Raw genomic sequence first — 26,197 nt, 5'->3', positions numbered from 1 at the left:
AAAGATTTATTGGAGGAGAAACATTTGATGGGTTTGTTGAAGTTTTTTTGTAAGCCCCTCCCCTCCAAAAAAATCCGTTTTCACCGCCCCCCCCCCCACCTAAAAAATTCTGGATATGACCCTAGGATTGGTCCTTGATGACTTCTACAAAAATTTTGTTTTTCAAGGTTATTCACATAGCAGCTACAGTAACCTTAAAACTAACTAAAGAATGAAAAAAAATTCCATGCTGTGCCTAATAATAAAAATGTAGAAAGTCTTTTGTGAATTCAAGAAGTCATAAAAAGATGGAATACCAACCACACAATGGTGAATAAATATTCTTAAAGAAATAATAACACTACAACAACCCAATATTCAAGTACCCATAGTTCCTTCAGTTAAGACTCCATCAAACAATGCCTACATGCATACTTAACAAAAGAAAATAGAATGAGGAGGAAGAGCCTTCTAGCACTAAGAGGCATTGTAAAGTTGTCACACCTCAAATAGACAAATTTTAAGAGAAGATACTAAAATGGGTGGAGGAGCTTCAATTCCTCTTTTAAGAAAACTTCATGCTTGTGATCCAAATTTCACTCAGTTTTGGTCAGTTCTTAGTTGCTATTATTAATCTAATCTGGAAGTCCTTTTTTTCAATTAAAATGGAAAATCAATGTCTGAGCATCTGTCAATGAAAATGAGATTAATCATTCAAACATTATTACTACCTGCATAGAAGTTACTCCAAGTTCTTCATTTCCAATAATTCGAAAAAGTGAAGACAACTGTTTAGCTGAATTTTCCAAATAAACTCCATTAACTTGATCAATTTTGTCTTCTTCCAATAAAGCGCTTTTAAATCTATTTTGCAAGCCTTCAAGAGCAGACTTGTTGTTAGTCAAAGGTTTGAAAGCCACTTTTGTCAGCTGTATTACATCATTTTCAACATAATTTACAACAAATGGCACTTTTGTGTCATTTTCAGAAGCAATGCCCGGGATAGCTATAATTGCAGCACACAACCAACTTAGAGTTTTGAATAAAATGGCCATTCTGCATTTATTTATACAACTCCCTTCTTAACAGCAGCTGCTGCAGCCACTCTTGCACAAAATCTCGCACATGGTTTATCCTAAAAATAGAAAAACAGCAATTAGATTATCTGCACAAAAGGTAAAGAGTGAAGCTTTGAGCAGAGTAGGAGAGAGGAGAAGCGTGCACAGTTATACTGGCTTCAGGCGGCTTAATGATGCAGTAAATTGTTAGTTTTTTTTTATTAGGAAAAACCAAAAATTCAATGTTAGCAGGAAGATCTCCATGTGCAGTTTTTGGTAGTAGTTGGCACCAAATTTAACAGAAACATTGGTGAAGATTCAGCACAAAAAAAAAGACAAGCTAAGAATGGGTGACACCAAGCAGCTTAACGATGAAGGTTTAGCTTTCCTTTGAAGGCCTAGTTGTCTTTTACAATTTAGATTGTTAGTATTTTAATTTTTATAGACAAAAAAAATAATCAAATTTGGCTAAATAATTTGGCTTATTTATTTCGTTCAACTGGCCATCACTGGCTAAAAAAGCAATACTGCCCTACAAACTTCATAATTTTGAAATGACCAAAAGCGAAATTTTAGAAAAACATGGTTTTCAGGTACAACTACCCTAGACCAAAAATGAGTCAAGAGGGTAAAAAATATTTTTGTTTCAATACTTTTGGTACTGTAAGGAGGACAGAGAGAACTTAAAATTCAAAAGAAGAAATGTATCCCAAACAAAACAGCTCAACCCTGTTAAATTGAACCCCCATTTAAATCAGCCTTGTTTAACTCTACCCCTATTTAAATCAAGCCCTATTTGACTGAACTCAACCCAAGACCTGAGAATAAAATTTAAACTAGGCTGGCAATGGTCAGAAGCTCAAAATTTGCTTTCTCACTTGTTTCACAGTTTCTAACTAATATTGCCTATTTGGGAAATCCCAGAACTTTTCCAAATCAAAAGAAATTCTCATGAATGAGTCTATTGGCAAAATGAGGGCCCAGTAAAGTGTTTTTTGGTTTTATTGCAAACTATGAGCTTCTCAATTAGTGTTCAGGTAAGAATTTGCCAAGGGGCAAGTGAAAACTCTGATTTTATACCTGGTTCCCCAAGCTCTTTCAGTTTAATTTTTGAAGTAACCTAAAAGCATTTTGTTGCCCAAAAGCGTTTTGGCGTCTGTTCAATGCAGTGCGATTCATTCCAATTTGGATATATTTAACCCATACCGTAATTGCAGCGAAAGAGACGGTCAATAAGCGATAAGTTGTTCTTTTTGTGTTTTGTTAAGTAGGGATTTGTTTTAGTGAGGAAAAAAGAAAGGAAAAAAGAAAGGGAAAAGAAGGAAAGAGAAAAAGAGGAAGGAAGGAGGGGAAAAAAGTGGGAGTTTTTTTTTTTTTTTTTTTTTTTTTTTTTTTTTTTTTTTTTTGTGTGTGTGTAAGGGATATGTAATATGGGGAAGGCAACAGTGTGTTTCAGTTTTACAGCAGTACCAGAAAATATAGCCCAAGAGATCTTAGAGCTAGATATGCATCGATGGCTAAAACCTCTAAAACGGAATGTTGGAAATGTGCGAGCGATAGATTCCGATGATTTTAGAAAGCTAGGCATAGTCTGTGTCGAGCTGGCTTCCCCCATTATTGCCGATACAATGAGCAAACAATGAAAAGATGAAGACCTAAAATTTAATTTCAATAACGAAAGATATCCTGTTACGTGCGACAGAGTAGGGAAAAGACCACTTGTGGTTACTCTGAGGCGCGTATCGGGCGAGGCAACAGAGCAGGATATCGTAGTGGTCCTTACAGGCTATGGAGAAGTTTTAAATATCCGGAGGAAAACATACGAAGGAGTAGGACTAATTGAAGTTTTCACTGACCTTGCCGCAGCTTTGATGAATATAACAAAAGGTATTCCTCTATCAATGATGTGGAAAAATGAGAAAATATTTGTCCGTTACGAAACGCAACCCAAATTGTACTTTATCTGCCATGAGGCTAGCCACGGAGCTGAGCACAGCCCAAAAAAAAGAAAAACTCGAACTGGATCAGTGATTTGGAACCAAGAGAACAGTAGATCAGTAACAGATAATCCCGATTTCCCCCCATAACCACAAAACCCTATAAATCACCAAAAGCAGCAAAATATGCAAGGAATCACTCCAGTAGTTTCAAAAACGCCTGATTTTCGAACTCCAGAGATCCAAAAGCTTACCCCGTCACAGGCAGTAGATATGGTCCTACAAGCTGTAGGAAACTTAACCAACGAACAGACCACAAACCAAACAGAAGCAACCCCGGGAACAAGATAGCGGAGCCTAAAGGGGAAGTAACTAAAGAGAAACCAAAAAGAGACATCCAAAGACCGATAGCGAAAAGAAAATGCACAGAAAAGACTGAATGCAGGGCATCAGTCCTTCCTGCCCCAGAAAAGAAAACGGAAACTGCCAAAAGACGCCTAAGAAATTCTTCACTCATAGAAGAAAGTGAGAGGCCTGAAAAGAAAAAAGGGGTAAATATACCTACAAGGAAATGAACTTGAACGTAAGAAAATTGAACTTAAATGGTTTAAAGCAATTGAAGCGGCAAGAAATGTTTTTAGATTACCTAGAGAGATCAAGCTGGGACGTCCTAGCCATATAAGAACTAGACACTCCGAAAATAAAAAAACTTGCAAAAGTTACGATACATTCTTTTCACCGCAGGCGCAACACATGACACAGGCTTCATTATAAAAGAGGAATTAGAAGTGAATCCAGAGGATTTTACATACAAGGAAGATGGTAAAATATGCTCTATGAAAGTTAGTGGCATGACCCTTGTAAATGTACACATGCCATCAGGCATCAATAATGCAAAGGAGAGAGTTTTTGTAACTGAGACAATACTACCAAAGTACACACCACCAAATGGAAAAATAGTCATACTGGGAGATTTTAACTGCGTATTAAGAGAAGACGACATTTCGGTAAAAAATAAGAAAGTTGCATGTAGACGAATAAATGAAACACTTAAAAAATTTTATTCAGACTTACAGTTTACTAGATGTATGGATAGAAAAAAATAATAGCATATCTTTTACAAGAGTGGGAACTCGCAGCGCAAGCCGTATTGACAGAATTTATGTAACATCCAGAATGGATAAATTAATTAGTCAAGTAATACACGAACATGTAACTTTTTCTGATCACTATGCTGTGCGAATGATTGTTGGAAAACAAACAAAGGATCAAATAATGAAGCCTGTTTTTTGGAAGCTGCACCCAGACTCGCTTAAAGATAAGTGGGTAAGGAATCAAATCAAAGTAAAAATCCTGGATTTTATGGAAAAATAAAAAAAATCAAAAAGTCAACTGGAGAAGTGGTTGAAGATGAAAAGGGAGATAGCAAATTTCATACAAAAATTAGAAATAAAAATAAAAGCAGAAAAAACGACACATGAGCGTCACTTGAAAAGAGTTCTCACACAACTTAAAGCGGAAATAGATGGGAATGAAAACAGCACTATTACCGAGTACCATTAAATTAAAAATGAAATAAAAAAACTGGAAATGAGTGTATTGAACACTGGAAAAAAAAAAATCGACTAAGCGAAATATATGAAGGGGAACAAATTAGTCTAGCAATGATCCAGAAAGCAAAAATAAAAAGAGAAGAAAATATAATGAAACGTTTGAAACAAGATGATGGAAAAATAATCGAAGAAGAGACACAAATCCGTGTGCAAGTCCGGGACTACTACCGAAAGATATATAAGAGAAAAAAGGAATCTGGACATTGGAGGTTCTTTTTTACAAGGTTTCTGCGTCACTAATGAAGTAGCCGACCATGAAAATGAACATTTATGTGAGAATATCACGGAACAGGAACTAAAACAAGCTCTGAAAGAAACAAAGAGCGGGAAAGCCCCAGGAAAGGATGGCCTCGGATATCAGTTTTACAAACTCTTTTATAGTGAAATATGTGAAACGCTTTTAGGGGCGATGAATGAAATGATAAAAAAAGGAGGAGACAAAACCCAAAGACTAGCAGTGAAAAAAAGACTTTGGTCCCAAAAAAAGGAGACCCAGAGAAACTGGAAAATTGGAGACCGATTTCGCTACTGCCCTGCGATACTCGATTAGTTTCAAAAATATTGACTAATCGTCTAAAGAAGATTATTGGGAAGATATTAGGAGAGACTCAATACGGTGGGATAAAAGGCCGGAAAATACAGCATATACTTAGAATGCTGAGAGATCTATTCCTGGAAAAAGAAGAAGAGCTTTTAAACGTGAGCTTTCGTGGGTATTAATCTGCATAGATTTAATTAAAGCATATGACTCGGTAGAGAGAGAAATATTATGGATTTTGATGAAAGAGAAATTTTCTTTTTGTAAAGAGTTCATAAATTTTTTTAAGAACCTATATATAAATACTACAGGCCAGATTGTTTTGAATGGAGAAAAGACGAGACCAGTCCCCTTTGAAATTGGTTTAAGACAAGGACACCGGAGCTCGTAGTATCTTTTTGAGATTTACCTTGATCCTTTAATAAAGTATATTGAAGCATATACTACAGGTATACCCATTCGCGAGGCAAAGTTACTCAAGTCAGCGGCTTATGTTGACGACACAACTTTCTTAGCGAATGGATCTCAAGATGTACTGGAAGTAACTCGAGCCCTGAGATGGTATGAACAACATTATAAGGTAAAGATCCACAAGAAAAAGAGCAACATGCTACCTCTAAGTGATAATGAAAAATGGAAAAAGAGCTTGGAAAATTTTTCTTGGTTACCAGTCGTGACGTCGACGAAAATACTTGGAGTTAATATTAGCACAGAGGGAAACATGTGGCAGAAGGCATGGTCTAAGAAAGTAGCAGAAATTCGGTACACGTAAGAGCAACATACATCAACATGTATTGCATCCCCCGACTCCTCTATCTTGCACCCATAACCCCCCTCCCGGATTTCCTGGCGACAGAAATTGAGAAACATATTTGGAGGTTTGTATGGCATGGTAAGGTTGAAAAACTAAACAAGGGAATGCTCTATCAAACTAAAGATAAAGGTGGAAATGGAGTTTTGGATTTTCGGTCAGCCTGCAAGAACCTCCTAATAAGAAATACCATTGACTCCCTAAATGGAGGAAATAATTCTATTTTAACAAGAGAGTGGCTAATAAAAGCACTGAATGAAGAAGATTTTCCAGAAACAAAGATCCCATTGTATGCACAAAACATTTTTAAAGTTATACAACAGGCAAAAGAAACTGGCCTGTTAGAAGTAGAGGACAAAATGAAAAAACGTGAAATTGGAAATTTGCTGAAATTGACAGATAATGAACCAATTTATCAAGTAAAGGAAAAAGAACCTTTTATAAATTTTGAAACAGCATTTAGTAACCTCCACGCCTCCCCCATGGAATCAAGGGTGAGAGAAGTTATGTTTATGATAATACATAGGATTATGCCGTATAGAGATAGAATTGGGTGTTTTATTAGAAGTGAAAACCCAAGGTGTCACCTCTGTTCAGAGGTGGTACTAGATGGACTATCTCATGAATTTTTGGAGTGTGAGAAAAACGAAAATATTTTTCATTTTGTTTTTGAGATAGTAAGAAATTTAGGCGTGAGTATAGAAAGTGAGGAGGATAAAAAAAGGATTATAAAGTTTGATATAAGGTAAAAAATGGAGGATAAAAAGAAAAATATGGTGTGTTTTATAGTAGGAAATTTATGCAGGTATGTATAGAGTAGAAGAAAAAGGAAGGAAAAAATAAATATCGATATTTTTAAAAGGTTTTTGGACAAAGAAGTAGATTTTTTTAGAATAAGTAATAGATTTGAGAAATATTTTGAAATGAATATTTATTAAAATTTGTTTTATATATTTAATATTTTTTTTATAACTCTTTAATTATATATTTTATGAATATTTATTTTTTTGATAATTTTTTTTTTTTTTTTTGAATTTGAGCAGTTGAAAAGGGCTTTTAGAAAATGAAGAAATAAAGGAAAAAAAACAAAATTGAAAAACTTTGTCTAAGTGTTGAGTGTATGTTTGTGTAAGATGATGTTCAGACAAAGTTTTTTATTTGGGCGTTTTTGAGGTAAGAGAGAGTAATTTGGGAGGATGGGATTTTATGGTAAACAGAGGGATTTTGGAGGCAACATTAAGTTGTTTTTTTTTTGGAGTTTGATAAGTGCCACCGTGGATTGGGGTTCCCTATACCGGAAGGGCACCCTGCAAAGCGGCTAGGCAGATGTTGTAATAATGTTGATTAATTGGTTGTAGAATGCCCCAAATGAAATCTGTAAAGTATTAACTGCTCAAATTTATAGTTTGATTGTTATGATAATTTAAAGTTAAAAAAAAATTTGTAGTTTTTTTTTTGTGTTTTTTTTGTTTTTTTTTTAATTTTTTTTTTTTAGTGTAGGTGGTACATAAATGTAGTTATTAGTTTCGGAAATAAAGAAGTTAGTACCACTGAGAGGAGAGGAGGTGGGATTAAAAAAAAAAAAAAAAAAAAAAAAAAAAAAAAGCATTTTGTTTGGGTCATTCCACATAAAAATCAACCAGGAAATGACAGTCGTCTTTATCGGGTGGGGGAAATAAAAAAAAATAATTTAAATAAATAGCTATAATTCCTAAATCAGCATCAACAGCAAGTTTTTGTTTAAACAAGGGTTCTGTTGCACAGGAGTTGAGTTGCGTGAGGATTCAGATAAACGGGGTTGAGTTGCGTGGGGGTTCAGTTGTGCAAGGATTCAGTTACACAAGGTCAAAAATCTAGAGCAAACACAAGCCAAAACATACTTCCAAAAGCTTACTTGAGCTTGTGTTTCAAACATTGGTAGCATTGAACCAAGTTTATGGCAATAAATTGACAAGGTAACTGAAGTTATTTTGCATTAAACCAAACATAAAACATTAAATTAAACAAAACTTCAAAAACAGAGTAATTATCCTATAATGGTTGCTTCAAAACGGCACAGTCCTTGGAGGTGGTGAGGAGTGAGATCTCATGGGGAGAGGTCAGAACACAATTAAAAGTATATTTCTAGGTCTCATTTTCCTGGAAGATTGGTCCTTTGAGCCCATCTCTAGGGTTGATATCCTCTCCTTGTGTGCCAAGAAGTTTTCCCAAAAAAGAAATTTTTAAAAATATGGGGGGTAGGGGAAATTTCACCTGCCACTTCTCCCCCAATTAACAACCCTTTTTTCAGTAAAGAACCATCATTAATTGATAGAAAAGATGAGAAATGTAATAGTCGAAAGTGATTGGAGGGCAACTAGCCCCCCCCCCCATGCCCATTATTCCCCCAAACACCTCCAATCGAAATTTTGAGATAGTCATTTTGGTCAGCGTAATTGATTTCCAGAGAGAAAATATGTTTTTGAGGAGGACACTCCCCCACAACCCTCAGGGCAAGTGTTTTAATTTATGCCCTGGGGGCATATAAGCTTTTATAGAAGGCGTTGTCGTAGAAACTTCAAAACAGGCTCATTCAATTGGAAATTCAAAGGCCTAGTGCCCTTTTAAATAGTCGAAAGTGATTGGAGGGCAACTAGCACCCCCCACGCCCATCATTCCCCCAAACACATCCAATCGTAATTTTGAGATAGCCATTTTGTTCAGCGTAGTTGATTTCCAGATAGAAAATAGGTTTTTGAGGAGGACACTCCCCCCACAGCCCTCGGGGAAAGGTTTTTAAGTTATGCCCTGGGGGCATATAAGGTTTTATAGAAAGGGTCGTTGTAGAAACTTCAAAACAGGCTCATTCAATTGGAAATTCAAAGGTCTAGTGCCCTTTTCAATAGTCGAAATTGATTGGAGGGCAACTAGCCCCCCCCCCACGCCCATCATTTCCCCAAACACATCCAGTCAAAATATTTAGATAGCAATTTTGTTCAGCATAGTTGATTTCCAGATAGAAAATATCTTTTTGAGAAGGTCACTCCCTCACCGCCCTCAGGGCAAGGGCTTTAAGTTATGCCCTGGGGGTGCATAAGGTTTTAATAGAAGGCTTTGTCGAAGAGACTTCATAACAAGCTCATTCGATTGGAAATCCAAAAGGCTAGTGCTCTTTTTAAAAAAGGGCACTAAAGTCGAAAAGTCGAAAGTGATTGGAGGACAACTAGCCCCCCCCCCCCCACGCCCATCATAAATGAAACTCAGAGAGAGAAGAAAATAACAAAATGAAAAATAAAATCAAAAAAGGTGAAAAAACGAGGATTTTGTCAGCCATTGGAAAACCATAATCATCTTGGTAAATTCGATCTGAAAACTGAAAAATATCTGCGTCTTGAACAGTTTTGGAAAGCATAAACAACATCAAATTGAATATTTGATGCATAATGATATTAATTATTGAAAGATCCATCAGTTCAAGAATTTATTTCACTGTAATTGTATTTTTATTTTCAATACTGTAAGAACTGGAAACTGCGCCAATGACGCAGAAGGCTTTTGGTTTTTATTTACAGTTAGGAAAGGATGCAGTAACCAAACACTTGTTTGTAGGGAAACTATATTCGTCCTTAACAACTTTAAAAAGAGCTAATGAATTAAACTGAATATTTTATGTATAATGATATTAATTGCTGAAAGCTGTTCAGTTCAAAATTTTATTGTAATTTTAATGTTTATTTTCAATATTGAGCACAAAAGAAAACATTTTTCACGAAATTGGTTTTCAGCAAAGCGCCAATGACGCAGTAGGTTTAGATTTTTACAGTGAGAGAAGGAGGTCATACCCAAACTCTTGTTTGTGGTGATTTTTGTTCGTTTCAAGCCTGATTTGGATTTTCCATAGGAATTGAACTTGTTTTAAGATTTATTTACTCATTTACCTTAACATATTTTGTATGTTTGTTGTCATTATTGTTTATTTAATTTTCTGTTCATTTCAGGTTTTATTTACACCTCAATAGGAAAATATTTTTTTTTTTTTTAATCTTGATTTTGATATTCAATCTATGCATTACTCGCTTTAAGATCTATATATTCATTTATATTATTACTTGTTGTATGTTTTTTCTTGTGATTGTTTATTTAATTTCTGTTGGTTTTTGGGTTTCATTTATTCTTTAATAGTAATTTCTGGTCATTTTGAGTTCGAATTTTAAAAGGTATTTGTATCTGCTGAGCTTAAGTTTAAAAGGGCCCTTACTTTTCTTTGAAAAACTTATTTTTCGGAAAGTTTTTTTTTTTATTGTTAGTAAAGATGATGGGAGCAGTGAAGATGTTATAAGTAGAACTGTCAAAGCTCAGGTTTATTTTCACGCTTGAAAAGGGGTTTGGAAGAAAACAAAGACAAGTCTGAAAACCAAGATTAGAATATTGGAAGCTATAGTGATGACAGCAGTTAAAAATGTTTCTGAAGCATGGGAGCTCCAAAAAAAAAAAAAAACACAGAGGAAGACACAGAGGAAATTGCCTACAGATTGTTTTGGGTACAAAGATAATTTCTTAAACCACATTGGGCTGCCATGACATAAAGAAAGAAAACGATTTTGGTTTTTTCTTTGGCATTTTCTATGATTATATTATTTTGTTTGTACTGAAGAAGAGAGGTAGGAGGAAGAAGAGAGGTAGAGGTATCATCTAGGAGGCGTTGGCAAGGACAAAGGGATCCCTAGAACAGCTAAATTAGTCTTGCCAAGTGTCCTAGTAGATTTGGCAATAAAACTGGCTCAGGATCACTTACTCATTGGTGGTCATATGTCTATGGAGAAGACTTAGCATGCAAACTTAGTATGACAATATAAAGTGAAATGAAAGTTGAAAGTGTCAATTGGGAAAATATTTTCTTGTGTCTTGTTGTTCAGTTTTAGTGCCATCAAGAAACATGCATAAAGCATGAAGTGGATTTTTTCAGGAGGGCAAAGAAATAAACCATGCCCCACCAGTAAGACAATGTTGTTTCTGTGGAGGGGATTATTCACCTTCCCACAAATGCCCCGCAAAGGGAAAAATATGCAGCAACTGTGACAAACCAAACCACTTCACAAAGGTATGCAAAAGCAGCAAAAAGGTGGTGAACATAATTAATCAACAACATCAAGCATACAAGCATCAACCTTGCAATGATGAGCTCTTCATTTATACTATAAACATTGACAAAGGTGATGATCAGCTATATGTGAATCTCACAATCAATGAACACATCAGTATCACTTTCAAAATTGACACTGGTGCCCAAGCAAACATCATACCTGAAACACTTTTTAATACTCTCAAACCAAGGCCCAAAATCAATAATATACTACAAATCCTTATTAGTTTTTGGGGACAGAAAATCACAACACTTGGTGTTAGCAGCCATAACTGTGCATACACCAACAGATGCACTGAGACATAGCCCTTCTTCATAGTGAAAGACACCCCATCCCAATCCTAAGCTTTGAAACCGGCCAAAAACAAAAATTAATTAAGCTGATACTGACAGTTGAAAACTCAGAAATCTCAAAATCAACCCCATTCATAGGAATTCTAAGACATATTGCAAGGTATAGGGCAGCTCAAAGGTGAGTGTCACATAACACTCAAAGAAGGAACCAAACCTAAGGCTGTACCAGCCAGATGCATCCCAAGATCCCTCCAAATTAGGTTCAAGAAGGAACAAGATAGGATGGAAGCACTTCGGGTCATTGAAAAGGTTGTTTACCTCATGGATTGGGTAAATGCTGCAGTTGTGGTTGAAAAGCCTCACAAAAGCCTCTGGGTCTGCATCAACCCACAGGACCTGAACAAGGCCATCAAAAAACACCACCACCCAATGCCCACATTTGACAAAGCAATACTGAAACACTCCAGTGCTAAATTTTTCACAAAGCTGGATGGCTGTCATGGATACTGGTCTCTTGTCCTATACAACAAATAATCTGTACTAACAACATTCAACACTCTGTACAGCTGATACATGTTCAAATGCATGCTGTTTGGGTTGATTTCTGTGCAGGATGAATTTTAACACTGTATGGAAGAGGCATTTGAAGGCATCAAAGGTTTTTCTGTCATAGTTGATGACATCATTATATCTAGGAAAAGCATAGAGGAGCACAACACCAATGTTTGCAGTGGACTAATCAGAGCATGTGAAAAGGCTGTACAATTTAACTTGAAAAAATCTGAGTCAGGGTGTGACAGCAATACCATACTTTGGACATGTAATATCAAAAGGTGGCATCCACCCAGACCCACGAAAGGTCCATGCACTGAAAGAAATGAGAGCCCTATCTACCAAGGATAAACTACAGACTATACTGGAAATGATGATCTACCCAGCAAGATACATCTCCAATCTAGCATCACTAAATCAGCCCTTATGTAACCTGGTAAAACAATGACAGCTCAAGTGGGAGCCATAACATGATACATTGTTCAACAACATCTAAGAATCCATTTGCAGCTCATTGGCATTCTTTGATCCAAAAGCAGGGAACCTCAAGCTACAACTTGATGCTTCAAAGTTTGGCCTGGGAGTCACCCATATTCAAAATGGGAAGCCAATCTCCTTTACATCATGCCTGTTGAACACCACCAAGCAGAACTACTTGCAGATAGAAAAAGAACTATATGCTCTCCTCTTTGGCTGCATACACTACCACCAGTACCTCTACAGCCAGAAGTTCATAATCTTATCAGATCTAAAACCTCTCCAAGTGATCCTGAATTAGTGATCCACCCAATATCAAAGTTTTCACCAAGACTCCAGCAGATACTACTGAGAATCCAACCATACAACTTCACCATAACATTCCTCCCAGGCAAGACAATTCCAGTTGACAATGCCTTGTCATGCATGTATCTTCCTTAAGAGAATGGAGAGATGCAAAAAGAGATTGAATCATATGTATGTTCTGTTATGTCAATTCAACCAGTCAGCAATGACAGACTTAAAAGGCTCAAACAAGAGACAGCAGCTGACACCCAATTGGTTGAGCTTGTTAAGACAATCAAGTGGTTGGCCAGCATCCAGAAGAAATCTCCCAGCAACGCTCGTCCCATTCGGGAATGTTTGGCATGACCTAATGGTCATAGACCAAATCATACTAAAACAAGATTGTCTGGTCATATCCAAAAACTCCCACAAAGAAATCCTCAACTGCATACACACATCACATCTGAGTATTGAAAAAAACTAAACAGGATGCTCAGTCACTTTTTGGCCAGGGATGACAAAAGATATTGAACAACATATCAAACACTCCTATGCATGCTCCAGACTCCAGAATTCTAGCCAGAAAGAGCCTTTGATGCCACATGACATCACTGACTTACCATGGGAGAAAATCAGTTGCAACCTCTTCTACAAAAACAGGGAACCCCTCCTTACTACTGTTGACTTTTACAGTAAATTTTTTGAAGTTAACAGAGTGGGAAGCAGTGCATATGCTCACCAAATCATACCCTGGCTGAAAAAGCACTTTGCATGTTATGGAATTCCCCATATGCTCATTACCAACAACAGCCCACAATTCACATCATCCATCTTCCAAAACTTCATATTGGATTCGGAAATATCTCAAGACACATCCTCACCACATTTCCCTAATCAGACGGATTGGCAGAAAGGTTCATATAGACAGCCAAAGCTATCCTGAGGAAAACCAATACTGCTGGATATAATTTTGAGCTGGTGCTGCTAGAGTACAGGAACACCCCAGTTGATGGTCTGGCCTCCCAATCCCAATTGTTAATGAAAAGAAACTTCAGATCAATAGTCCCATGCACCAAAGAATTGCTTGCACCAATGACCATTCACCACAAGCAGTTTCAACAGAATTGAATGAAGCAACAGTCATACCAGAGCAAGAACTATGATCAACAGTCAAAGCAACTGAAACCCCTACAAATTGGACAAACAGTACAGGCCAAAATCCACAGCAAACTCTGCCAGGTGGGCATTGTCAATAGAACAGATGTGAACCCAAGATCCTATATGGTCAAGACAAATGAGGGAGCAGCCTAAATAAGGAACAGGTGCCATATAAAGATATTCTGTCAGCAACCTCAGTTGCCAGACGCCACCAAAACTACAGATATTCCACATGCAGAAACACCAGCCTCACTACTGAGTCTATCAGAAACAATGCCTACCCCCTCCCTAGAACACCAAATGAAAACTGTCTGAAACCCCTGACTTTTGTTCATAGCCCAACATTTAACACACCCATATGTGTACCAAGCACCAGTCACATGACCCATACAGAACTCCATGATACCCCCTACATAACCTGTACCAGTTGCTCTTTGAAGCCAGTCCAGAGGCTTATCCTGTGAAAAGAAAATCAGTGAACTAGAGGAGTAGCCCTACCCCCCTTTTTAAAGTGAAGTTAATATTGTGAAACATAAGCAGTAAAAAAAAGAGCAAGTCTAGCACATTTTTATAAAGAGATATAATAATGCATTATGGCAGTGTGTTTAGTAGTTTAAAAAGAACTTTGTTTTTCATTAATTTATGTACTAGACTGCTAGTTCAGAAAAGAGGAAGGATGTAATATTCTTACCTTTCTGTTCTAGAGGACCTGTGTTTCTATGTCTAAAGAATAAACATAGAGACTTTCTACAGATGTAAGGGAAATGGGAACTTCCCGAGAGAGCATAAAGAGTTGGGCTTTGAATATATTAGGATGGTGGAGGAGCATGCATCTCTGTTGGCCTCAGGCAGCTTGGTGTTGTGGTAAGTTGTTATTAGTATTAGCAGTAATCAATTATTTACCATGCTTCTGCATCAATATACTACATTATATACCTAGACAAGGCACATACAGAGAGGGTGCAAAGATGAGTCATAAGGCTTGAACATGTCTTTAAAAATAGGATGAAATACATTAAAGTGCTTCTGTATATATTCTTCAAATTTTTACCATATGTGGAACCTGACTGATGGGTTTATTCATGTTATGTCAGAATTATTACTAAGGACATAGGAGCTGCACACAGGATCAAACCCCTTGAACTACTTAAGGTGTAATTTAAGGTAAGGTGAAATCATATCATTAATACCAATTCAAGTACTACTCCAAAGCAATCAAACTTGTGCCAAAAAAGTAATTGCAACCAAAAAAATGCTTGATTTTTCTTGTAGGATAGAAATTGCCCTATACAACTTTATTCTTCATTCAATGATCTTTCAAATATCATAACCACTGTCATTAAAATTGGGTTCCAGTCCCCACCCCCCTCCAAATAAAGGGCCAGATATAACCCTTGGCCTTATACAAAATGTTGCTGATTTTCTTTTTTTCAAATTGGCTTATTAGCATTATAAATCACTTGTGGTGCCATTTTTACAAGCCACCTCTAGATACTTTCCCACACACACACCCACTAGATTTTGAAGAAATCTTGGAGAGCAGAAATGTAATAGTTGAGAAAAGCTAACACTTTTAGTTTAGATGGTGGAAAAAAAAGGTAGAATTTTAGATGAGGTGCTTTGGTCTACCTTAGAAAGTAGTTGAGGAAGGTGCATGAAACTCAAAGGAATGAATCCAAAGTCTCAAGGAACCCCTTGAAAGGTCTTTTGCAGTTCTTGAAAGGGCACTGACTTTTGATGACCTTTTACAATGTTTGCATTATAAAAAAGAATGAGGAATCACATGGTAGGCCTATTGCTTTCTTTTTATTAAAGCATTTCCTGTAAAACTCTGGATAAGGGGCTTTTGTTCATCTTGGACAGTAGTTGAGGAAGGCAAATGAAACTTGTAGGAATAAATCCAAATCCCCAATAACCCTGATAAGGTATTTTGAAGTACCTACTTCCAATCCCTCCCCCTCCAAAGGACACTGACCTTTTATAATCTTTGCATCATAGAAGTGAAGCCTTGAGAAATAGATAAACAGCTGAAATGAAGCACAAGAAAGGTGTCTTAAGCCTCATATTGTTGCTCAATCCTTATTTATAAAGCTTTAAAAGACTTGAAAGCCCATTTCTTAAATTAAAAAAAAAAATCCTTGATATGGCTCAAAATACTACTGAAATAATAGGAATTATAATTTCAAAAACTAAAGCCAATGAAAACAACCCAAAATTAGGATTAAATGATTTTTGTCAAAATTGATATCTGTTGTAGGATGTATGGAATCAAGCACTAGGAATAAGGTAAGGGGGGAGATAGCAGCCTGATAACACCTTCTTGGGGTATATTTTAGGAACTATTTTTAGCTGCACATTAAACGTAATAATGAGACATCTTCCTATTACCTTAATTTGCACTTTGGAGCAAAATAAAGTCCATGCTAGCTGGATCTGTTCTGCTCTGCATCAATGATGTTAATTTGGAACATCACTGTGAAATGGGCCCAGTGATGTTGCATTAGTTGGAAGCCTAGAGGGATGGAGTGTCCCACTTATATTTCCATGAATTATTGTTTCATTCTTTGTCAAGTCTTGATTTGAAGGAGAGACTAATGGGTGCAGTCACAATTTTGTCTTGGAGGTTGTTCCAGTTTTGGAAATATGCTTGGTAAAAAGTTTTGGTGCATTCTTGTCTTCACTCTTTGCTTTGCTAGCTTCTGTGATTGTCTTCTAGTGTTGTGTTGACCTGTATGTTTTGTCAGGAGGGTGTTGTTTGGTTGACTATTATATTTGTAGGTCAGCATCATATCACATCTGCAACATCTGAAGACCAGTGTAGGTAGTTTTAGGTGCTCTAGTCTCTTATCATACTGCATACTTTGCAGACCCATGATGCATTTGGAGGCATGTCTTTGAACTCATTCAGTTATTCTGGTGTCATGCTTGTAGGAGGGGGAGGTCAGACATGTTCCACAGTCCAAGAATGGCCTAACAATAGCCTTGTAAAGTCTCAGGAAGATAGTATGAGAGTGGCTGGTGATAGTGCATTTCAGCAGGCCTAGACTTGAATTAGCTTTTGACCCAACCTGTTGCCAATGCCTGTGGAACTTCAGTTGCTCATCAACAAGTACTCCCAAGTCTTGTTCTTCACAACTGGTTTGTAGCTGAATATCAGACTACAACTTCTAGTCATGCATGGTATACTGGTGGTGAGGATTGCTATTGCTAAAATGGAGGACACTGCATTTATTAATGTTAAATTTGAGCAGCCATTCACTAATCCACTTCTGGATTCTCTGGAGGTCTGATTGCAGGCTTTGTTGAATGGCTGGTCCAAAAAGCTTGGAGTCATCAGTATAAAGTGTGATGTTATTTGTGGCTTCCTTTGTCATATCATTTATGTAAATGAGGAAGAGGGTGGGGCCTAGGACAGAACCCTGAGGAACTTCACTTGACATCATATGGTTTGGAGAATACTTTATCACCATTATTGGTAAAAAGTCAGACCTGCTGCTCTTGGTCTGTCAGGAAATTCATCACCCATTCTACTACATCATTGTGGATGCCAACTGCTGCTAATTTGGCCCTGAGGCGTCTGTGGGGCACCTTGTCAAATGCTTTGGCAAGGTCAAGCAAAATAAGGTCAACAGGTAATCCCCTGTTCAGAAGGTCAGTGATGCTATTGCAGGTTTCAAGTAAGTTGGTCTTGACTGACTTTCTGGGAAGGAAGCTGTACTGGTCTGGTGACAGTGTACTGTTGGACAGAAGATGTGTTAGAATTTTGGCATTCACAGTGTGTCCCAGGGTTTTTGCTACAGCTGATTGGCCAATAATTCTCTGCACTTGTCTTGTCACCTTTCTTGAATATTGGTGTAATGTAAGAGCTCTTCCAATCCAAAGGCATAGTCTTTGAGTTGAGGGACTTCTCAAATATTTGACATAATTGAGTTGATATCTCACTAGCCAGTTCTTTTAGGAGCCTTGAGTGAATGTTACCCAGCCCTGCTGACTTATTAACAGACCCCAGAGTAATCATAATAGGCGGCATAAGGTTCAGTAAACCATATGCTGAACTGTTGGGGAGGGGACTGTCAGGCTCATTATTAAACACTGATGCAAATCGCTTGTTGAGTAGTTCAGCAATTTCTCATAGGTCAGTCTTCTTTCTTCTTCTTCTATTTAACAGCAGACGGGCTTTTCAGTAATACTATTTAGCCCTTTTCCTTTTGCTTCACTCTGTGGGCTACAGAGCTACTGGCTTGATTGCCTCATATTTATTAGATAATTTCAGATATATTTCAGTAGATTGTTCTACTCGAAGAGGTCAATTACGAGATTATAGATTTTGATTTCTATGCTCTATGTGCAGGTATAGTTGGCTAGGCTCTTGGCTGATAGTGAGATTTTGTGGTGTTTGAAGCATTTTAACAGTTTACAAAGCAAGGTATGTTGTGCAAATGTCAGCATATTACATTCAAATAGGCAATGGTCAATTGTTTCATTATTCATATTACAATGCCTGCAAAGAGGGGACAGGGGAATTGAACCACTTAAATTAGAAAACTTATACAAGAATGCAAGAAAATTTAGTCCATTTGTTCCAGAATGAATTCTATGATAAATTTAGAAAAATACTTATTGGGAAAGGGGGAAAGGGTAGGATTATTCTTATTAAAATTAATATCTGATAGTCTCCATTGGTAAATACCTCTAATGGGGATTGGTCTCCCACTTGGCCAGTCAATATTTATAGCATTTTTTGCTATTTCATCAACCTGATGATTACCACTTGTGCCAGAGTGGCTAGGAATGTACTGAAGATAAGTTCTTATGCCACTTGAAGCAAGATTATCTATAACACTGAGACAATGATGAGTGTCAATGTCCAGCTTATACTGAGGAGCTGAGGCCAGCAACTCAAGGCTTGATAAAGAATTGGAACACTATAATATTACTTGAATTTGAAATCAAACGTTGGTTTTCCTTAAGGTGTTCTAATGCCATGAATATGGCATTTAATTCAGCAGACATTATAGATACATTATTATATAATCTCTTGCCCATTGCAATTTTCAGGTGACGAAGGAAAACACCACTTGCTACCTTCTCATTCATTTTTCACCTATCAACAAATATTTGGAAGTGGTTTTTATAAGTAACTCTATTAAGTTCAGCAATTTTTTTTGACAAAAGCAATGGGGGTTAAATCTTTATTCCACTTTGAGAAATCAGTATTTATTATGGGAATTGACCAATTCCATGGAGGGGATTGGGGGAAAGTAGGTGCAATAGACTTTGCCGGTACAGGGAACTTCTTCTGAATATTGGCACACACATCTGCATTGCCTCTATACATGGCTGGATTTCTTAACCAATTATGTAGGGTGTGTGAGCTATTTGATTCAATTTATGTAAGATGTTTTGTCAAGAGAACGCTACATCTCTCCCTGATTGTTGTTAATCCACTCTCCATAAGCAGAAGCTTGGTGCTTGTGGGTTTCCTAAGACCAAATATTAGACGTATTATATCATTTTGTGTTGTTTCAATTTTTTGCATCTGGATCTCTGCACATGCACCATAGACAATGAGCCCATAGTCAATATGGGGTCTTGTATGTGATTTGTAAAACTGGAGTAAGGTTTTCTCCTTACAGCCCCAGGGTGTGGAAAGGAGTCTTTTTAGTATATTTGTTTTTTTATAGCATTTTTTTATTGTGTTTGAAATGTGGAGGTGGAAATTAAGTTTTTGGTCAAGCATGAGACCTAGGTAATTAATATGATCATCTTCTGGAATAGTTATTCCATTTAGAGTTAGTTTTGCATTAACATGGTTCCGCAGTAGCTTCTGTCAGTAGTTTCTGTGCCATCAAATTTCTTCAATTTCTTTATTGAACATCTACTATGATCTTTGCTGGATACATAGTTCCAAAACCTTTTGGGGTTTCTCTTGCTATCATCTGCAAGCTTGGACTCAATGTTTGAATATAGCTGTTTAGTGAGATTTCGTAGTTTATTTTAAGCCTTTGCAAACTTTTCATAGTGATAATCTTTCCTCATATTATAGTACTTGTTTTAGTATTGGCTTTTTTTGTTTTGTTGGACCCCCCCCCCCCCTCATAGTGGTATAATATTTGTTTGGTATCAATATACAATGAGTCAGAGGTAATTTGCTTGAGATTGCTTGCACATAATTTCAACCCCTTATTCACATCAAGTACCACCAAGTGTGGAAAACCATTTTTTTGTGGGCCCACAATTGCACAAGACCTCTATTCCTACTTAAGGTGTCAGGAACTTCTTGCTGTTCAGGTCTAAGCTGGCTTAAGTGTCTTTTGTAGATCTAAGAAGAAGTATCAGTCCTAGTCCTGCACTAGTTTGGGGCCCATTGTGTTGGGTTTGTCAAGGCCCAGGTGTTTTTGTTGCTTTTTTTAAGCACTTAACAATTGAAAGGACTTTGGAAGAAAAGGAAGATTTTAATATTAGAGTATCTGAACATTAGAAGGTGCAATGATGACAGTGGTCAAGCTTGGTTTTGTAATGTGGGTGCTCCAAAAGACAGAGGAGGATTTGTTAGAGGTTTTCTAGAGGAACTGTCTACAGATTTGTATGGGAATCAGTCTGACTGACTATATCCCAAACAGTAAGCTGTACAAAAAAATGTGGTTAAACCTCACTTTCTAGGGCTATAATGAGAGCAAGGTTGAGATGGCTAGGACATGTTCTGTAGATGAAGGATGAGAGATTACCTAATATTGTTCTTTTGACCAGCTATCTAGGACCAAACAATAGACAGGTTATCTCAAAATAGGGTGAGAGGAGGTTGTAAGGAAGGATTTAAGGGAAACTGTAACTTCTTGAGAAGGTGCACAAACAGAGGTTATAAATAGATTGGGATGGAGAAGGAGTAAGCATAGTTATGTGGGTCTCAGTTAGCTTAGTGCTGTAGTGAGTTGTTAGTAGCCTAGTAGTAGTCTATTAGCTGTTTAGTGGTTGCCCCCTCTGGAACACTAGCCTATAAAATTCTGAAAACTATTTTTTAAAGTTCCTAAATACTAACTTGTATGATTTCTGAAAGTGCCTCACTGTATTTAAGCAATCTCCTTCTAATGTTCAAACATACAATCCAGTCCACATTAGGGTGAGGGTAGTAAAATAAAGCAATGCACTTTTACAAATTATAGGCCTACAGGCTAAGTAGGCTATTTCATAGCCTTGTTTAGGGAAAGTTTAAACTTACCTCTCATTTATATCAGAATAAAAATTTACCCACCCCCCTCATGTGCAAATATATGCCCTGAATTGGTATATAGCCTTAGCCTATAGGGTGGGGGGAAAATTCATTTCCAACAAAATGATTAGGCTATTAAATTTGCAAAGAGCATAAAAAAAGACATCATGTGGTATGTTTAATTTATTTGTAAGTCAATAATATGAATAACAAAACATTTACCCCATGTTTTAGGCCATGGATTCCCTGCATGTTCTATTCACCTATATAGGCTAATAAGCTACTTTACAAGATAGGACTCAAAGCCCATCATCTAGTACTTTACCATAATTCCTCTAAAACAGGAATACTGACACAAGGTTACAGCCAGTGTGACATTGAGAAACCACAATTAGCCTGTTTCAAATATTTGTAGCACCAGTACAAAACAAAAAGATTGCCAAACAAAATCTCTGCAGAGGTTGAATATGAAATATATAATACCAGCCAGTTTATACAATAATCTCCAATGAATAAAAACAAAGTTCCTCTCTTTCATACCAGTAAAAGTCAACAGGAATCCATTGAAATTTATGGCTATTTTTCTTCCTTTTCTTTCTTAAGGAACTCTTTGAAGGGTTACTTCTCTTGACTGGGGTCTCGTTTTGTTTGACCACATTTAACGCATATGTAAAAGATGCGCTATCTATCTTATCAGAAAATAGAGTTTTCTTGAAGCCAGTCTCCATTTGGCAGATTCTGCCACTCTGCCATCTTGCAGAAAAAGCAACGTCGAAGGTTGCAATATCTGCAAACTAAAAGATGCAGATTGGCGTTGCAGATTTGCAGAATCTGTCAAATGGAGACTGGCTTTTGGCAAACGCTTTGAATTTAAGGGCTCGGCACATGTAGCTGATTTCGGGAACAGATTTCAGCATAAGTGGACAAAAGATAGCAGTAAGAAAAACTTATTGCGCGAGATTTTCAAAACAAAAATCATGGACACAAATAGTCAACTGGAGTTTATTAATATTTGCATGATTGATCTCAGCTTAGTTCTCAGCTCAGTAGCGGGGTCTTTCACCGCAGACATCTCTGGCTAACTATTTATCTGTATCTCAATTTTTTTGGGTGATGATCATGATGAAAATCGGCGCTGATTTTGCAGATCGGCGCAAAAACTAGAAAATTTTTCAAGCTCAAATCGACACCGATTTCTTTTAAAATCGGCGCTGATTTGGAAATCAGTTCTCGAAATCAACTATGTGTGCCCAGCCCTTTAGTTCTCAGCTCAGTATCGGGGTCTTTCACCCACATACATCTCTGGCTGACTATTTATTTGTATCCCTATTTTTTTGTGATGATCATAATGAAAATCGGCGCTGATTTTGTTAATCTGTACGGAAAACTAGAAAATTTTTCAAGCTCAAATCGATGCCGATTTCTTCTAAAATCGGCGCTGATTTGGAAATCAGTCCCCAAAATCAGCTACGTGTGCTCAGCCTTTTATAGTAAAACGGGACAAATGAAGAAAAGAAATTCCTTCCAACAAGCCACAAAAGAGCATAAGAGCCCAAAACAGAGGCGCAAAGACTTCCATTTAACGCCAAGCAGAAAAAAATTAAGTGAAATACGACGAAGTTAAAGGTTAATAGTAAACATACCAGAAAGTCAAGATTTAAATGTTAAGTTTTACGAATTCGCATAGGAAACACTCAAAATAAGTATTACCTAGGAAGAATTCCTTATTCATAAGTAATTGCACAACCGCTCCCGTGATGAAGCCAAACCGTGTAAAATTATTCACATATTTATTCATGAATATTAAACGATATTTTTAAGTATGATAAGGACAAGGCTCATAACCTTATTGAAAAGAGGCGTATTTGATCTTTATAGCATCATATAGTTTGGCTTAAAATCATATCATATAATCTTCATATTATATCAGCACAAGATAATTTCGTGTGTTGACGTTCACAGGAAATGATCATTCACATTTCCTGTGAATGAAAAAATCTATCTATCTATAATTCATATCCCTACGTTTGATTAAAAATTTAGAATTTGATTTCAAACAGAGAACTTTTCATGGAACCGCTGCATTAAATCACTTGGCTTTTCGTATTATGTAGTGTCATCTTTATATTCTCTCTAAACTGAGATCTTAGCTACAAGTAGCCACTTACGAAGGTTTTAGGCATACTTACCAAAAGGAATAAGGCATCAAATTTTAATACTTTCTTAATCACTTCTAGTTGTAAGTAAAAGTCATTCCAACTTCTTCTGCCTTGACACAAGATGATACATTTGATGAAAAAATAGGGACGTTGTAACTTAAAAAGTAATCACTAAAAAGAACATTATTCGAGACTTCTTTAAAGTGTAGTATCTTCTGTCACAAACCATTACGCATATTTCGATAGACTTTTACCCGAGTCGCATTAAGGTCCCACTTGTGGACAAAATCAAAATCACCCATGCATACGACGTTAATAACTTATCCCATTCATAGTTTTAGTTGAGCCGTGTTCAAGCAAAATCTTGATCGTTGATCAATCAGAGTAAAATAAATTCAAAATTTTTCGTAATAGATTTTTCATGATAAATCATAATTTCTTTAAATTAAAGTCTTTGAAATGTTGATTAATACACTAAAAAGCAACTAATTTATTCCTATTTTATGCTACGTTATGTTTACAGTGCGTATTGTTACTTTTGCCTTTCAGGAATTGACCCAAAATTAGGAACCGCGTCACAGCCAGACTAAAAAAGAGGTGGAGACCCCGGTTTTGGCGTTTATGGACCTTTAACCTTATAAAGAACGAAGATGAAATGGCACTTTTTCAATCTCTAGGACCATCTGGCAAAACTAAAAAAACATATTAAAGGTAGAAAAACTTCCTAAAACATTAGCGATAATATAGGCTTTTCAAGCCATTTTAACTTTGCACTTCTCTTGTACAAGTGTGACGTTAAAATGATGATGCTTTGAATACATCATCAATGTTTTTTAAGAAGAAGAGAAGTTTCATCACTATAATGCGCTTAAGATACCAAGACTTGGGCTACCAGTAGCTCTGTAGCCCACAGAGTGAAGCAAAAAGAAAAGGGTTAAATAGTACTAACTGAATAGCCCGCCTGCTGTGAATTAGAAGAAGAAAGAAGAAGAAGATACACAACAAAGTATGAAGGAAAAATCAAGGTTCGATCTATTCCTTAATTATACTGTAACAGATCAACAGATCTTGACTACACAATATAGTAGTAATGGTCGTTCTGGATATAGTGACCTCCTGAGCAGTCTCAGTAGCAAATACTGCTGAATGGAAAAGTCAAGAGCCCTTGAATTATTTTAATAGGGCGAAGAAAAAGAATATCTACAGCAATATTCATCAAGTTCAATGTTCATCCCCAATATTTTCAGGATCCAGATTTTCTATGCTTCAATTATAGGTGTGAAGAATCAGAGAAAATCACTAGATATACCAATTACCCAAGGGAAATCCCATACTGTTTTTCGCACTGTGGGATAGGGACTTTGATAAATAATGAAAAACGTTTCTTCTAAAATGTAGCTCGGCTAATTAACATATTTGCAGGAAAGAAACTCCTGAATTTTCACTACTAATTCATTTGGCCATGTCAATTATATGTATAAAGCGTTGAAAGGTGTTTCCTTTAACGAAAATTAAACTTTCTAGCTATTTCTGCTGAAAAATAAAAAATTATGTTCCTTTTTTCGTTAAATAATCAAACAGTTCGTGGTAACGAACTGTTAGTAAGGAGTAATGCGGATCCATAGTAACCAAATCTCTAAAAAGCAGAATTGTGACATCAATAGACATATCAAACGAATCGGCTTATTATGCTGATTCCAAATATATAAAATTCGTTAAGCTTAGAGTTATTCATCAAAGGCTACGAGCCTGAGAAAATTTGCCTGATTTTCAAAAATGGTAGGAAATACCCCCTAAAAGTCCAAGAACCTTGATGAAAACCACAACATCAGAATCAGCGTATCAGAGAACCCTACCGTAGAGTTTTCAAGTTCTTATCTTCAAAAATGTGGAATTTAGTAATTTTTGCCAGAAGAAAGATCTCGGATGCGCATTTATTATTATTTTTTTCTCCCAGGGGTGATCGTATCGAGCCAATGGTCCTAGAACATCAGGAGAGGGCTTATTTGAACGAAAAAATAAAAGTTCTAGTGCCCTTTTAAGTGACCAAAAATATTGGAGGGCAGCTAGCCCCTCCCCTCCCACGCCCCTTTTTCTCTAAAATCTATCAAAATTTTAAGATAACCATTCTGTTGCCCGTTGTTTATGTATACTATTTGTTGTTGGGAAATTTGCATACATTTTCGGGCGAGGGAGGGGTGGTGAACTTTCTGCTTGGGGGATTTTCCATCGGAAAGGAAGTTCCCGGGGGTTTTATACTGGGGGAATATGCCAGAATTCCTACACGACATTCTTTTTATTTGCCTTACTTTCTCTTTGCCGACTCTATTTTATCTGAGATGTTAAGGGTAATTGTCCGGGATTTAATTGTCTGGAGGATCTTTCCGTGGGAGGGGGTGAGGTATTTTTCCGTGGAGGTGTTTCCGGATTTCTCAGTATTATTTAAAAAACCATCAAAAATAAATTTAAAAACAAGTTTTTTCAATTGAAAGCAAGAAAAAACATTAAAACTTAAAAAGAACAGAAATCATTACGCAGATGAAGGGGGTCACCCCTCATCAACATCTCGTTCTTTACACTAATGTCTGAATATTGTCCAAATTTTAATAGCTACTCCTGATACACAAGAGACGTTTAATTAGAACAATAAGATTTTTTGTTAAGTTCTAAAAAACTTTAGTGTGAAGAGCGAGGTGTTGTGGATAGGGACCCCCCCCCCTCATATACAGGAAAGGGCTTTTTTACTGAAATTAAAGAGCAAAGTTAAAACTTAAAACGAACAGAAATTAATCCATATAAGGAAGTGGTTGTCCCTCTTCAACATCTCACTCTTAACGCTAGAGTTTGAATCTGTGTCACAACTGTACTTTTTAAAGTAATAAAAAACTTTAGCGTACAGAGCGGGGTGTTGAGGAGGGGAAAGCCTCTTTCATATAGGATTTCTGTTCGTTTTAAGTTTTAATGTTGCTCCTTATTTTCAGTTAAAAAACTTGTTTTTTATGTA

At 36.6% G+C, this 26,197-nt stretch overlaps 1 protein-coding gene across 2 annotated transcripts in view; it reads right to left on the bottom strand.

Moving 5' to 3' along the window:
* The window catches only part of LOC148944695 (VWFA and cache domain-containing protein 1), a 150,350-nt gene extending 128,687 nt beyond the window's left edge, over positions 1-21,663 (bottom strand). The window contains exons 1-2 of one of the 2 annotated variants that reach the window (XM_089100546.1): positions 21,575-21,663; positions 711-1,114 (exon numbers count right to left, since the gene is read on the bottom strand). In XM_089100546.1, the coding sequence (XP_088956672.1) occupies positions 711-1,034 (324 nt within the window). In that variant the 5' untranslated portion in view covers positions 1,035-1,114; positions 21,575-21,663. Of the gene's footprint in view, positions 1-710; positions 1,115-21,517 lie in introns of both variants that reach the window. The other variant, XM_089100547.1, reaches the window with a different exon arrangement.
* Between the last annotated feature and the right edge of the window lie 4,534 nt (positions 21,664-26,197).

This window comes from Artemia sp. Qi Xiang Cuo, chromosome 14 (genome assembly GCF_049724085.1).
Source record: "Artemia sp. Qi Xiang Cuo chromosome 14, ASM4972408v1, whole genome shotgun sequence".
Lineage (NCBI taxonomy): Eukaryota > Metazoa > Arthropoda > Branchiopoda > Anostraca > Artemiidae > Artemia > Artemia sp. Qi Xiang Cuo.
The sequence above is the reverse complement of the archived record's forward strand: the minus strand, read 5'-3'. Positions and strand labels throughout refer to the sequence as shown.